Source organism: Pteropus vampyrus, unplaced genomic scaffold (genome assembly GCF_000151845.1).
Source record: "Pteropus vampyrus isolate Shadow unplaced genomic scaffold, Pvam_2.0 Scaffold479, whole genome shotgun sequence".
NCBI lineage: Eukaryota > Metazoa > Chordata > Mammalia > Chiroptera > Pteropodidae > Pteropus > Pteropus vampyrus.
In genome coordinates this window covers 241,929-258,137 of record NW_011889260.1, presented here as the reverse complement: position 1 = coordinate 258,137, position 16,209 = coordinate 241,929, and the positions used below count along the sequence as shown (strand labels likewise).

The window sequence follows — 16,209 nt, the reverse complement described above, 5'->3', positions numbered from 1 at the left end:
TATAGAATTTCTGCAGCAGCGGGTCACTAGGCTAAGGTGTCCGAGGTCAGGAGCCTTGGTTTCTCATTCACTATGTTACCCAAGAGATACCTCCACGCCTTGCACAAAGGAAGCTCTCCATTTTGTTAAATATATAAAAAGTGCAATGCTGGGAAGTTCTTCCTGAGGTCTAACCTCTGGCGCCCTGAGAGCGAAGCCGAGCCGCGGCGCCTGAGGGCCGTGACCACCAGGTGTCGCCCCGGCGCCCCCGAGCTGGAGGGCGGAGCGGCTGGAGATCGCAAGGAGCATGTGGACGCTCGGACGCCGCGTGGCTCCCAACCTCCTACCCCTCTCGACGCCCCTAGGGTCGGCCCAGACCCGCACTGGGGCCCCGTGGCCGGCGAAGAATATCTCACTCTGCGGCCACCAGGACCTGCGCGCCAGGACCGCCGTAGCCAGTGCCCCTGTCCCTGCGGTGAGTATCCGCCGAGCACTCGCTCGGGCCGCGCGCCGTAAGAGGAAGACCGCGCACGCCGATGACGCTACGCGCACGCGCCCCCGCGACGTGCACGCGCGCCCGCTCCCCCGGGGACGACACTGGGCGGCGGGGAGAAGGAGTCTGTTTCTATAAAGACAGAGGACAATGCCCAGCAGGTAGTGAACAGTCTAGAATACGCTGTAGCTGTAACTAGGGTTACCACGACTGCTCTCGCTTCTCCTTTAGAGCCAGCCTTTTTAAACATGCCGTCTGCGCTCTGCACCCCCATTCCCTCCTCTGCTCACCTTTCAGCCCCGTGCCCTCTGCGTTCTTTCTTGCCAAGAGCAATGATGGCTCAAGAGCCATAAGTGACAGTCTCTGACCCCTTCTTATAGTGCAACCAGAGACCCTTGGAGAATGTTACTCTTATCACCAACCTCTTAAAGCCCTTCAGTGCCTTCCCAGGATGAAGTCCAAATAAGGGCCTTCAGAATACTCTGTGGCCGCTGCCTCTCTCTATCACCTCCTTTGCCGTCTCCACTTTTCTCCGTCTGTACCACTTTTTTCTCAACCTTCACAGGCTCCGTGCCCTCCTGCACTGGCATAGGTCCCTCTGAGAGGGACCCCTCTCTCACTCTCTACTCGCTCTCCCCTGGTTATTTCCTACGTTTCTCTAGCTGGTCAGTAGGGCTGGACATAATCAACTCACACCCACCCACCTCCTCGGAGCTGGCACCTGGATACTCAGCAGTTTTGTATTAAAAGAAATCAACAGGTCTCATTGTCTCCTGTAGATCCTGTTAATCAGATTTGTCAGCAGTCTGCAGTAAGAACCTCCCTTCTGGATGGCAGCAGACTTTTGCCTCTTGCTGTTTGTTGTTGCTTGTTTTAGTCAAATGCTGGGATATTTACAGAGGCTTCCCTGTGTCGCCTGTGCTAACCACGACATACCCAGAACAGCCTAGAGCAGCGCTACCTGATAAAACCTCCTGTGATGATGAACTTGTTCTATGTCTATGCCACTAACCACATGAGGCCATGGAACACTTGAAATGTGGCTAGTGTGACTGAAGAATTGACTTTTTCAATTTTATTTTATTTCAAAAAATTTACATTTAAATGCTGCGCGTGGCTTGTGGCTACCATAGTGGACAGCACAGGCCTTAGAGACTAGGAGAATTCAATGTAATACATTAAAAGATGGTGAAAAGAGTTCCCAAGAAATACTCCTGAAAAACTCTACCATAATTACTCTCGAATGTATAAGTGGCAATATTTAAACGGTGCAGTAATGGACTATAATATACTGAAAAATGGTAATGTTCTTCTTTGACTTTTAGAGTTTGAGCCTCCACTGCTTCAGCCAGATGCTGAATGTCAAAAAGCAGAGTGTCTGTGTGATGCACTTGAGGACAACAGGAACTTTGAGTGACCCAGGGTAAGATAAACAAACATCTTTCACATCAGAGATCTTCCTTTCTCTCAATATACAACATGTGCACACACACACTTCTATTTTTTTCTTATTTTTCCCTTTACTCTTATCTTTAAAAAAAAAGACCATCCCAATGGAACCTGTTTTGTCCCTTAGCAGCAGGACTCGTAAGCTTCTTTCCACATCACTATCTATTGCATTATTTTAATTGAAATAGGATTAATTTTATGTACATACCATAATTCATTGAACCCATCCCCTATTGTTGGATATTTAGGTTCTTTTCAGAGTTTTGTTATTATTCTCTTTGATATCTTAGTAGTTAGGGTAGGCCAAGCTTCTGTAGCAAATAGGCCCAAACCGTAATGGCTTAAACCAGGAGTAGTTTGTGTCACCCTCTCTGGCCAGCCCAGGGTAGGCATGCCTTTGTGAAATGATTTAGGGAGCCTGGCTCATTCACACCTCCCTATTACCCGTTAGTACTTTACTATCTTTTGCATGGTCAAGGTCAGGTCGCCCTGTTCAGGTTCTGTTCCACAGAAAAGGAAGAGTATTGAAGGCCTGGAAGTGGCACTTGTCCCTCATTTTAGTGGGAAGGACTTGGTCACATGGCCCCAGCTAGCTGCAGGGGAGGCTGGGAAATGTGGTCTAATGAGTGCCCTGGAAGAAAGAGGTGATGGGTTCAGATGGAATGCTGCCAGGCACTGCTCCAGTCTGCCCTCTACCACTGATACAGACCCTTCTTCCACACACCACATACACTGTTTCCAGCCCCAAGGCTGCAACCACGGCCCATGTCATCAGTCATCTACCTCAAAGGCCATGCCGTCTTCTCTCCCAGGTCTAGGAATGGCTCCTCTGACTTACACACACACACACACACACACACACACACACACGCACGCACGCACGCACGCACAGATAGAGAAGGGCAAAATAACAACTACCATAACTCCCATTCAAAAAAGAGACGTCTCCCTGGCCTGTGGCAGCAATGGAGTCCTCCTGGGCAGCACTGGAACAACCTGTGCCCTGGCAGAGAGGGACATTCCTCCATGAAATTCCGGTTCTGCCTCCTGGGAGTCTCCTCGTCCATTACTCTCCTTGGCCACAGCGGAGGCAGGCAGTAGGAAGTGTGTCCTTCTTGGGAGCATGCAGCCTTGTAGCCTACTGCCAGCATTCTGGGCTTCCAAAGGCTATTATGTGTTAAGGCTTCACTGGCTTCTTATAGGACAGACTAATTTTTCTCTGATAACAGGATTTTCTCAGAAACCTAGTAGGCTTTTGATCTCTTTACTCCCAATCAGTCCCATTGCCAATAACCACAATCCAAATTTCTTCCCTGAATGAAGCCTCAAGCTGCCTTATTTTTTACATCCTCACCCTCAGCTCTCTCAATATGATTTTTGCAATAATGAAACTCTTTTTTGGCCTAATGAGAGGTCTTTGTTGTTCAAAGCCTTACATTCTCCCTTTAGCTTTTCCATCTCTGTGTAGCCTTTAATCCTCAAATGCTCCATTACATTCCATCGACCTGCAGACATCTCAATTCTCTTCTTGCTCACCATTTTCATATTGCACCAGCTAACAACAGCAAAGCCACCCATACACAGGAACATTCTGACTGTCTCCATAGCTGTCGGCTCAGTAAGCATGTTGGGGGTCTTCCAGGTTATCATAGGCAGCAGGTTGACAGAGGGCCTAGCGAGCACAGAACCTGCTGTGTCTGTGTCCATTGGCCCCTCCCTACATGCTGAGTGCTCCTTGCAGCCTATGTTAGGTTTTTGCTTTAGTGGTACCATTTCCAGGTCTTCCCTGTGCAAACACTCTGTTGCTGTCCCTCACCCCTGCAGGCAGTCCTCTGAGGATGGGTGGGGCCCTTGCAGGATTCCTCAAGTCCAGTTCCCTTCTTCAGGGTCTGCTTCTGGCTTCTGGGATGCACACCTTTGTCCTGCCACATGCAGGACAGTCTGCTTCTGTGATGGTGCAACTTGGCTGCTATTGGGTAGCACCTGCCAAGGCTCCTGACTTTCTCACTCTATTCACTGTCTGTAACACATGTCACCCTCTTCTCCAGGTTCTCTCCGACACACCCATCCTAAGCCCACCACTCTCTTTAAGAAACAGCCCCTCACCATCTCCTGATCCATCCTATAATCTTCCCCACATCATACCCTTGAGGCGGGTGATGGGCTGGGTGGTGAGTGGACATATGGCAGATCTTTATGTCTTGCATTCATGTCTAGCAGCCACTGTGTCTTACTTTAGGCCTCCTGGTAACTCTCAGATGATGGAGTAGTCTTGGATACAGCTTATAATTTACAGATATATCCTCATGGGGGCACAAAAGCTCATACAAGGATGTTTATTAGAGCAGTATTTTTATTGTTATAATTAACATACCATAAAATTTACGATTTAAAATGTACCATTCAGTGGTTTTTAGTATATTTAAGGTTGTGCAACTTTCACCACTAATTCCAGAACATTTTCATCACTTCAAAAAGAAACAACGTGCCTATTAATAATCACCTCCTTCCTCAAACTCCTAGCAACCACTAATCTGCTTTCTGTCTATAGGCTTACACCAATTTTTAAAAATTGAAAAATAGTATATATAAAAGAATGTCTCCAAGTCATAAGTATACAGCTTGATAAATTTTCAAAAACTGAACCTAGCACATAACTCAAGAAATAGCTCAGGAATGTTACTAGCCCCTCAAAAGCAAGCCTCCTGCTCACGTCTATTTATTAACCCCTTCTTGCCCCAGAGTAACTACCAATCTGAATTCTAATAGCCTGGATCAGTTTTGCCTGTTTGTTTTTTTCTACTTTATATAAAGTTTTGTAATAACTTTGTAAGGCGACAGATGGTTACTGGACTTATCAAGGTGATCATTTCATAAGGTATATAAATGTCGAATCACTATGTTTTACACCCGAAGCTAATATAATATTGTATGTCAACTATGCTTTAACAACAACAAAAAGAAATGCATACCTAGGCCCAATAAAAGACATGTACTATTAAAACTATTTAATACTTCATTTCTATATGTAAAAGAATATAGAATTTCTGGAAGGATAGAGAAGAGATTGTCATCATAGTTGACTCTGGGGATAGCAGCTGCCTGATTGGGAAGAAAGGCTTTTCTGGTAACCCTTGCATACTGTTTAAGTTTTTACTATGTACATGTTAGCTATTTCCTATCAATTTTAAAAATCTAAATAAAAAATAAATGTGATTTGATGTTAGTAAAATGGAACGGTTTAGTAATCTTATGTTTTGATGGTTCCCTGCAGCTCTCTAGATGAGACCACCTATGAAAGACTGGCAGAGGAGACACTGGACTCTTTGGCAGAGTTTTTCGAAGACCTTGCAGACAAACCATACACATTTGAAGACTATGATGTCTCCTTTGGGGTACCTTTTCACTTATTTTCATTTTTGTGTTTCCTCCCTAAGAATTCAGCTCATTAAAGTGAAGAATTTCACTCCAGCAGGGTTAAGCATCCAGCAGCATGCAGTTATGGGTGAGACCAAAAGGCTTGAGTTCATGATCCAGCCCTGCTCCATCAGGCTTGTGACCTTGGGCAAGTCACTCAGTCTCTTTGAGCTTCATTTTTGCTTAAAAATTCAGATTTTCAGGCTTCACCCAATACCCATGAAGGTAAATCAGAAAGGGCCAAAGCATATGTTTGTCTCATTAGGCAGGCATGGGGAACACTGAACTAGACCACTAGTTCTTAAGCAAGATAAGATAGTTCCCAAGAGGTATTCATACTACACAGACATGGGCTCCATTCCTGGGAAAGTCTGATATAATAGGTCAGGGTACATTACTAGGAAGCATTTTTTTTTTTGGAAAGCATATTTTGAAAAACCTGAGATTCTAATGCGTATTTGTGGGTCCTGCCCCTAGGAATTTTTATTTAATGGATCTTGGGTATGGCCCAGGCAAAACATTGGGATTTTTTTTAAATTTTAAAATTCCCTCCCCAGGTGATTCTAAAACGCAGCTTTGGGGAGAACCCCTGGTCTGGATGAAACTTGAGCCCCACCCAGATCCTGGAAGCCAAGGGAGTGCTGGTCCATATCAACTGGCCACCAGGTGGCAGACTTGAGCAATGGTCCACTTTTGGAATTATTGCTTAGGCCATAGGGAGCAGTTCTTTTTAGCCAGTGGGAGAAACTACTCTGCAGAGAGGTTAATCCTCTTGACAGCAATTAATAGCAGGAATTGTCATGAAGTGTGCATTTTAGATTAAATCACGGAATTATTTAGGACAACCAGCTGTTAGGTTAAAGTGATAGAAATGCTGTTGGATATTGCTGGTAGAGTGCTGGGTAGAGAAGGGACTCCCTCAGATGTAGCAGGAAGCAAAGTCTTGGCGATGTCAAGCCTCATTGTAAGGTCAGTTTGGTGTGGTAAAAACAGAGCTAACTGGCAAGAAAGGAATGAATGCCTTCCAGGTGGTTTCAATGATTGCTGTCAGCAGTGGAAAATGCAGTCTTGTCCAGGCAGGGTTTTAGAAGTGCTTATACAGACAGCCTCAGAAGGCAAAGCCGCCTGGGAACCATTACAAGCTGGCCTGGCCAACATGACCATCTGGGAGATGATTACAGCTGGGGCAGTTACAGGTTTCCCCTCTCCTGCCTCCCTACCAGAGTCTGTAGCTAGAGGGAAACAACGTCTTGGGCTAAGCTCTGCCACACATACAAACATTTATTAACATGCCACAAAAACAGTCACACCACCTGTTCTTATAGGATTGGTGAAGACCTACCTTGACCCAAGTACTTGGCATAAATGTTTCATTAGAAGCAAATGTGCCAGTATTCTAGTAGCTGGATTCTGATTACCTCGTTGAATCCAGCCACAAAAGCTTTTGCTCAGTAGTTGGTCACAGGACCTTACCTGAATCCTACCTGCAGAGTCTCTCTGAAGAGCGATTCAGCTACTGGGCTTTCCAGATCCCATAACTGATTCTTGCAAGGGAAGGGACACTTGTATTTTTCTAGTTAATCCATATACCTTGAGTATCATTCAACTCTGCAGCAAAAAATTATTCTAGCACGTCATTTGTTAATTATGAAATTCTCTAGAACAGATGTAGAAATCTAACGGCATATAGTACCTGCCTCTACAGTTTGGACTTCTGATTAAAGACTTTGAAATGCTGTCTACCCTGAGATATGAATTCCTGATTAGAGTCCTTCAGGTGCTAACCTAGATATTTCACATATAAATCAATTGAAGTACATTATAGACAAGAAAAAACCTATAACATTATTACTTGAGCTTCGTTAGAGTCCATTCTTTCCTTGCCCTCAGGGTTGTGGAAGAGGAAGAAACTTTACCCTACTAGGTTCTTTGGGCTGGTCTAATAATTAAATATACAGATTAATAAGAGAAAATAACCAAATTCAATTACATTTGTATACATGGGAACCTCACAGACATTAGAGAGTCAGAGACCCCACAAACATGAGAGTTTCTGAGATAGAAAGTTAAAATGAGGTATATAAGGCATTCTGAGCTGAAGATGAGATAAGATGTCTTGGAGCTTCAGAGAGGAGGTGGGTCACTGCAGGACAATAAGAAGAGTAAATGTTCAGTAATTAGAAGTTTGCCCTGCTGTATAGATAAGACATAAAAAGTTATCTCTGGTAGTAACGTTTATTATGGGTAAGGCCCAAGTTCAAATTATTTAAGGGAGTGGTCACAGTTTCTCTTAGGCCCTCAGGATCTCAGTTACTTTCAGCTCACAATAATCCATATGCCAAGGTGGCACATTTTGGGGAGGCCTGTTCTGAACCTGTACAGGGTCCAGGTGGATGTTACCTCTGTGAAGCCATCCTGGGTGCTCCAGGCGGACACCACCAGTCCCTTGCCCAGCACTCAGGATGACTGGAGCACTGATCACCCTTTGTTGTAATTGTCTGTTTACACATCAGCTCCCATGGCTAGACTGAGCTCCTTGGCAGCAGCGACACTGTCCATTCTTGGTATTCCCAATGCTTGGAACATTGCCAACTAATAAATGTTGATTCAATATGTAAATGAAATGGGGCCCATGTACTTTTCCAAAACTCACTTTCATTGATGCTACTCAACATTTATAGATGTTTTACCAACTTAACTACTGGCCGAGTCAGCAAATGAAAGCAGTAATCCAGATACATCCAAGAACACATTTGTTTTTTTTTTTAAAGTGACATTTGCTTGTTGCTATATTCTTCATTCACTAAGTTGTTGTTATATTATTGCTATAGAGCACAAGTTTCTTAACCGTTTTTGGGTCAGGACCCCCCACTCTAGACCCTCTCCCAAGAAAAACTTCCCCACACACCCATGAGCATAGTTTCAGCTTCAGTGTAGAGGCTGTTTGCAGATTTCTGAAGACCACCTCTGGGTCTCTGGTTATGGACACTTGCTCAAAAGCAGCATTTGATTGGAGTTGGAGACAGAGGGTCTGGCTTAGCATCTTGGATTTATATCTTCTTTCCAAGAGCCCTCAAGTGAATTATGTAACTTCTGTGAGTGGCAAGTTCTTCAGCTGTGACATTCCTCTACTTCCCTGGGTTTATATTAGGATTAAATACAACGGAAAAAGTGCTTCATGTTCATTATTTTTATTCCTTAAGGGGAAGTTGGTATCTATTTTAAGAGTGTGGGAAGCTACAAATACATGACATCCCCTAACTTAACATGCCACCCCATATGTGTCTATTTCTCCAAATCAGCTGATGACAAAAGAAATTGCTCTTTTTGCTTCTGCATGTGTAGGGCTGATATTGACTGGTGAAAATTAATAAGCCTTACCAGTAGCCAGGGTCTGTTCTGATTGATTAGTGTCCATGTCTCAGCAGCTGCTATTTTGACTATTTCTAACCCCCTTACCCTCCCCCCGGCACCAAAGTCTGCCCACACTCCCAAAATAAACTCAGATTGCCACATAAAGAATAGTAACAATGAACAAAATACCCTCTTTGTCTGGTCTATTGCAGACAGTTCTAAAAGCAGTAAGAACCAGTAAGGCAGCTCATTTCCTTCCTCTTCTTGCTACTTTCCTTTGGAAACAGCTTCAAGCTCTATGGGGGAAAAAATCCAATTATACACAATGAACAGAAGCGGGATGGGGGAAATGTTGAGACTTTCTGCCTTGCATAACCTTATCCTTAACTTTGGCAGATGTTGTCACAGTGCCTGGTTATCATCAGCTCCATTCATTCATCTACAAATATATTTTATGTACATCCAGTATTTTGCACAAAGAATGCATGTGCTAGACATTGAAGATGCTAAGATGAAATCTACTCCCCAAGTGCTTAAAGTAGTGGAGGGTCGGGGACAGGTGACCACCAAACAAGCCAGCATCTCATATGTGGTGAGGAAAGCATGTAGGGCTATGGGGACATACACAGACCCTGGTCCTCTCTGACGGGCATCAGGGTAACCTTCCCAGAGGCCCCTCAGCTGGGACCTGCAGCCATAGGATTTCCCCATCTTGTGCACAGAGCAGCAGGTGGACACCAGAGAAAGTGCCAGGTGGAGGAAACAGCTTGAGACTTGCACGTCCAGAAGCATTCTTGCGGTGGTTTTATTTATGCTTTTTGTTAATGAGAGGCCTAGTCCTTGGAGTCACTCAGATTTGAGGTTGGAAAGAGTGGATTTTGGCTTTCACTGATTGTATCTGCCACTTCCCTGATTTGGCCTCATGTTCTAAGGTATGATGGATATCAGGAGCCGGGGCGGAGCCCTTGAGCACCCATCAGCCTCTCCATCCTTGGCACTGGGTCTCTAAAGGAATAGGACAGATGTCGTCCTGGGAGAACAGGCAGCTTGATGAGACTTAGAATTCTGCAACCCTAGACCCAGTCCCCTGCCTTTTCTGCTTCATTACGCACCTCCCCGAGTGTAGGGTGCAATGCATGGGGCAGGTAAGCCACAAATAGATCAAATTAGAAACAATTATGTCTTGATTTCCTGAACTTAATATAACTGGGAAAAATAAGGCAAAACTATATGTATAAAGCGGGGTGGGGAATGGAGAATGACTACTAGTGGCTATAGGGTTTCTGTAGGAGATGATGGAAGTCATCTGGAATTAGATAGTGACAATGTTTGCACACTTTTTCTGAAATACTAAAAACTACGGAATTGGAGAGTTTTAAGACATTTTTAAAGAAATGAAATGTAGCCCTACCAAACTAATAAAAGTGGATTTCAGGAATCTTTTTTAAAAAACAAACTTATATACTCTGTGATCCTAGCCCTTTTAAAAAATGCATTTTAAAACTGGCAGCCAGTACCTGAGAGTAAACAGCTCGTATCACTGATCAAGGTTATTGAGAGAGTGTTTTGTGTTATGGAAAGAACATCTTTTGGACCCAAACAGGACCAGAATTTAAGATCAGCTCACCTAATTACTAGGTATTTTTTATTACTCTCTCTGTTGTCCTAATCTGTAAAATTGGCATAATGACTCCCATTTCAGATGGTTATGGTCCAGGAAGAATCAGCTTTATGCAAAGTGCAAAACAGTGCCTAGCACATAGTGGGTACTGAATGATAGTTAATATTTTTTATTGATGTTCTCATACTATTAATACCATCTGTGTTTCCAATGTCTCTATAATTTCTGGGGTTTTTTAAATCAGAAAAAGGGTTATCAAAAAAATAACCCAATAGGGCCCTCCTCATCCCATGCCTATTGGTTATATTATTATGGGTCCTTTCTCCACATTTTCAATAGCTCCTGTGTTCTCAGACCAAACACAAAATGTTCTTAGAACCAGTCAGGGCTCCTTGGTTTTGAAGGAAAGGGGCTCCAGAAGGCATAGAGAAAGGCTGCCGTGTACCTCTGCGGGTCACGCACAGATGGGGAACGGGGAGAGGCTCCAGTAAAGAGAAGTTAGCTGTATAGCTGTTTCTTTAATATCTTGCACATTGTAAAGAGACCTCAGGCCTTGGGAGTAAAGGGCTCCTTTGTTGAAAGAGTGTTTTCAAATTTAAATGAGCATTTATGGAGCAAAGTTGGGCCAACTGGTCTTTTGAAGAATTCAGGCCTCCTGTATAGGAAAATAAAGCTGGAAAGGAGTGGCTGAGAAGCTAATGAGATTCGTGGGAAGAGTCTGGAAATAAAAACCGATGTCTGGAGTGTCTGTCTTCTACCAGCAGAGCTGCACAGCTGAGGCTACTGCTCTGCTAAGACAAGTAAAGCAGATAGTTTGATTACTTTCTTCTTTCTTGCCATTTTTTTTCCTTTTTTGATAATGAACTTGTCCTGTCAGATGTTTAGGTTGGCATGATACTCCAGGAGAGTTGGTATTTGCATTTTTTAATGTTCTCTAGTATATTCTGGCTGGTTGAGCAAATAGGGCAGCGATCAGGATGCAGATCCTCCCATTTGCCAGCTGTAATACAAGCCACTTAACACTGTGTTTCTGTTTCCTCATCTCTAGAGAGGGAAAATGATTATTCTAGCCTTGCCAACTATATAGGGGATGAAGGAAAGCACTATGAAATATAAGTATTATGATTAATCATAGTCTGATTCTGAGAGCAATGTTCTTTCTGCGTGATCTATTTCTAAACACTAAATTAAAGACATTTATTTATAATGTATATTGTATACTTGTATAAATGCATAGTGTTGAGATATAACAAAATATGAAGCAATTATGAGAAAGTGATAACTTTGTCTTATTTTATTTTCCTCATGCTTTTTTCCACCTGCTCCACTAGAGTGGTGTTTTAACAATTAAACTGGGTGGAGATCTAGGAACCTACGTGATCAACAAGCAGACCCCAAACAAGCAAATCTGGTTATCTTCGCCATCCAGGTATGTTCAGATATCAAAATCTCATTGTTAAGCTTGTTTCAAACAACATTATGGCGATTTAAGAAGTGTCCCTAAGTGTTAGTATCTATGTAAGTGAAACTTTCCTAACATTTGACAACATGTCTCATTCTTACTCGGAAAGTTTACTCTGGTTATGTAACTTCTGTCTGATGATTATTTGGCTGTTACAAGCAGGTATTAGGTTGTTAACAAGATCTGAAGTGAAAAGTTTATAACTTCTCAGAACCCAGCCTAGGCAGTTATTCTCTATTAAATCATGGCCCCGCCTTTTAAAAAGCCACTTTTGATATTGCAGCATCTGAACAAGTTGCACTTTGTCTTCAAAGCAAGTTAAAGTTTGACCTCTAGTTTGTTTTGAGTATCTGTTATAGATTGAATTCCATTTACAGACTTGGATTGTGTACTCTGTGGAGGTGAGAGGGTGTTTTAAACTGCTATTCCAGGCACTTAATCCCTTCTTCCTTTTCCATTGATGTGCTTTTAATCTACTGGATAAAAGATTGTGTTGGAGATGGCCTATGTTGCATCTCAATGCCTGAGAACATACTGGGAGAGAGGGTCCCTGATCCTTCTGGCTGCTGTAGAAGTGGTTATAAGAAAGTAAAAGAAAGATTCTAACAAAAAGCTCTTAGACCAACCTTTGTGGGTCATTCATTAGCACTTCCAAAGAGAACTTATTGACTGTGAATTGGAAAAGGCCCCCCATATAACTACTCCTGGAATTCTTTGAAAGCCTAATGGTGTTTGCATTTTAAAAACATTTAACTCTTTCCTGCCCTAACATCAATCCTCATTTTTAGACAGTTAAGATTAAACCCTTTGTCACATAAATAAAGCATATGCCTTCTTCATCCCAACCTCATCTAGGAAGTATATTATAATATAATAAAAACAACTCCAGAAATCACTCTCATTTCTAGCAAGGCCCTGATTCATAAATTGTATTGCTTTCAGACTTTATTTATTTGAAGTTAAGGGGTCTTACCCTATGTGGGCCAGTTAGCTTGTTCTCTTTGGCCTCAAACAGTTGTCCTAACCTTAACCATGGCTATGCATGAGGACTGTACATTCTTATCCTTCATTTCCAGAGGAACTACTGCAAGAAAGTAGATGGATCGGCCCAAATTCAGCCATCAGCTATGGGGATCGGTGGCTTTATAAAAACTGGGCAAGGCACCAGACCCAATTATAATGGCTCCACTAAAAGACGTCTTGGTTGTGTCTAAAGAGTAAAAAAAATTCCGTATCATATTTGGACACCCCTACCAGTATCGACATAAGAAACGTCGAAACCTGTTGATAATTTTTATGAGTTTATTTGAGCCAGATTGATGACAGTTGCTGTGAAGCAAAATCTCAATGGATTAAGAAAATGCTCTGGAGAACAGCAGTTTTGCAGCTTATTTTATGCATGAGAATCAAAGATGGAGACATTAAGAGGGTTACATAAAATCAATTAGTAGATTAAGGGGGTAGAAGAAAGTAAAGCAGGGAGATCTCTGGGATTGCATAAAAAGTAAAACGGAGAGACACTTCTGTGACATTGGTGGTTATAGGATAGATAATATTTAACATTTACAGCACACAGAGATGGTATTGGAGAACAACATAACAATGAGGGGTTCTGCATTCTTGTGCTGCACTCTGGTACTGCGGGTGTGCCCTGTGGGCTCTGGAAAAGGAGATTGATTACACTGACCTTTCAAAGGTATGTCATCTTAAATGCAAAAAGACAACAGACAGGCTCACTTAAGGTAAAGATTAACCTTTGTCAAGGAAGCTACGGACCTAGGATGTGACTACCGATCATGGCCCGTTTTTACTTAGGAATTTTTATGTTCATACCATCTTATGTGGTTACTTTTGGTCTCTTGAGTTTGTAAGGCCAGACATGAGTTCGTCAGGCTTGGTATGTGGCCTCTTTTTCATCCACACCAGCAATATGATCCTACCCCAGGCAAGCCCAGAGACAGGTGAGCTAGCACTCAAAGACCTGGCTCCCCAGTGCCCTCTAGGGGAGTAGGTTATATAGGGGAATACTCATTATTAGCTAAGGGAGTTGGGGTCATGGGCTCTACTGATTGGGCTAGGGTAGGTAGGAGGCAGTTGATCATTGCATCAGGTCCTGATGTCAGTCATGGCGTCATTCTGTCTGGTTTCAAGGGGATGCTGGTAGGGTCATCCGCCTTCATGGGTGTGGAGCTGTAAGATGTTATCTTTAGTTAGACTGAAACTGTTTCTGTGGTCAACAGACCTGAGGCTTCCTTCCTAAGACCCTTTGATGCTGACATAAGGGCTCAATGATTAAGGGAGTGGTGGAGCAATATGCAGCAGGATAAGGGTAAGGAAAGAAAAGAAGCAAGTGAGCCCAGGGCCAGTTTGGATCAAGGAGAAAGAGAAGAGAAAAGGTCATTTTAAAGAAGTAAAGATTTACATGGTTACATTCTCTGGATTTGGTCCAGATTATTAGTCCTTTTTATATGACCTAGATGGTGTGTTCAGCTGTTTGTGCATATTAAACAAAAGTTCCAGTCCTTTTGGTTTGTCCCTTTTGTCTCCATCATTAGGACAGTGTTCAAACGCCAGCCAGTATTTGGTTGATAAATACAGAAATCCTTGATGTTTTTGTAGCCCCAAAAGATGCTTCCCTTCTAAGCTTTCCCCATCCCAGTCTTGGGTGGCAAACTCCTTCCAATCTTGGACTTTGGAAAATCTCTGAGTACACAGGTTCCCATTCTCGTGGGCTTTCAGTGTACTCTGCTCCTACCTCCTTCAAGGTATCACTGTGTACCATCTTTATCTGCTGGCATGTCCACCTCCTCTACCAGGCCGAGAGGGGGTGGAATTCATGTGTACAAGTGCTGCACATCTGGAATAACAAGACATGGCAAAACCCAGCTACACCTGTGTCCACACGAATACAGCATTCCCAGCATAATATGCATATACCACTGTCGTTCCCTAGATGAGTTTGAGGTGGATGAACTAGCCCGTCAAACACATGATTTCATGGAATTAAAGTTGAATTAAGAAAAATATTCTTAAAAAGAATAATGTAAGTGGTTGAGGAGAGGAGAGAATGGAAAATAACTGCTTAATGGGTATGGAGTTTTCTTTTGGGGTGATGAAATGTTTTAGAACTAGACGGAGGTCATGGTTGCACAATATTATAAATGTACAAAAGTGATAATAACATAGGTAAAGGACAAATGTCAGTGGTGCACAAATGATCATAATTTTAAAAACACTTCTCTGACATAGCAGGTATCATATGTGAGTCATGAAAAGTAAAAAATCAGAGTGCGATACATGGAGACTCATCAATAGAGTTCACGTATTTTCAAGTCTTGAGGATTGTTCTGTGAATTGTTTCAGAAGATAAATTGAGTAATTATTTTTAAACAGAAACACCCTAAGACAAGAAGTCGAATACATGCCTCGTTACGTATTACTTTCTAGAACTTAACTCCAGTCGATTTCTTGGTGGTGGCACTGGTGGAAGGAGCGTTTCTGCTAAAGGGCTGTCCTCTGGATGTACTGTGTGTGTGTTCTGTCTTGCAGTGGACCCAAGCGCTACGACTGGACTGGGAAAACCTGGGTGTACTCCCACGACGGTGTGTCTCTCCATGAGCTGCTGGCCACAGAGATGACTAAAGCCTTGAAAACCAAATTGGACTTATCTTCCCTGGCCTATTCTGGAAAAGACACTTGATGTCTAGTCCAACTCTGAAGACATTAAAAGCCAAGACCCCAGCTTCATCCTGCAGAATGTCTAGTTTGTTCCATTCCTGCTTTTGCGGACAGTTGTATTGTGTGTAACAGCTCTGTGAAAAGAATGCGTCACCTCCCACCCTACCCCGACTTCAGATTTTTAATATCCATAGTGTTTTTGGATTTATTGTCTAATTTCCTCCCTTTCATATCCCTTATCTTTATAATGTCTACATACTCATACCTTTCTATATATACCTTACAACAAAGAAAATAATAAGAAGGAAAATTCTGAGGGGAGAAGTGAATTGGCTTCACTATTCATTCTTTGAAGGACTTACTAAAAATCTGCATGAATTGAGGCTGGCCGACCTCATCATTCTGTCTCAAAATGAGACTCATTAGAGAGTAGCCTAGAAATGTTCCCACGCCTCTTGAAAATGTAAACACTTCCAAGTCCTTTAGTATTGAAGTGTCAGTGGCAACTCAGGAATTCTCAAACCGAAGACCATTCTCTCTTTGTGATTTGTGTCTACCAGGGTGTAGCCTGCGAGGGGTGACTCAGAGATGTGATGCTGTTTCTCCTATATATGCATATATGTGTACACACACACATTTAAATATGTGTGTATATAATTTTTTTTTAATTTAAGTGTCAATATAGAACCAACTACTGCAACATAAGTCTGGGAATGCAAAAAATATTCCAAAGACGAGAGGGGAAGAAAGCCATCT

At 42.7% G+C, this 16,209-nt stretch overlaps 1 protein-coding gene across 1 annotated transcript; it reads left to right on the top strand.

Annotated features, from left to right (window-relative positions):
• The first annotated feature begins 235 nt into the window (after window positions 1-235).
• On the top strand, window positions 236-15,307 carry FXN (frataxin). The gene is made up of 5 exons (XM_023524589.1): window positions 236-454; window positions 1,798-1,895; window positions 5,196-5,316; window positions 11,645-11,742; window positions 13,345-15,307. Exons 1-5 carry the CDS (start codon window positions 287-289, stop codon window positions 13,373-13,375), a joined length of 516 nt encoding a protein of 171 aa, XP_023380357.1. The 5' UTR covers window positions 236-286; the 3' UTR covers window positions 13,376-15,307.
• Window positions 15,308-16,209: the final 902 nt, after the last annotated feature.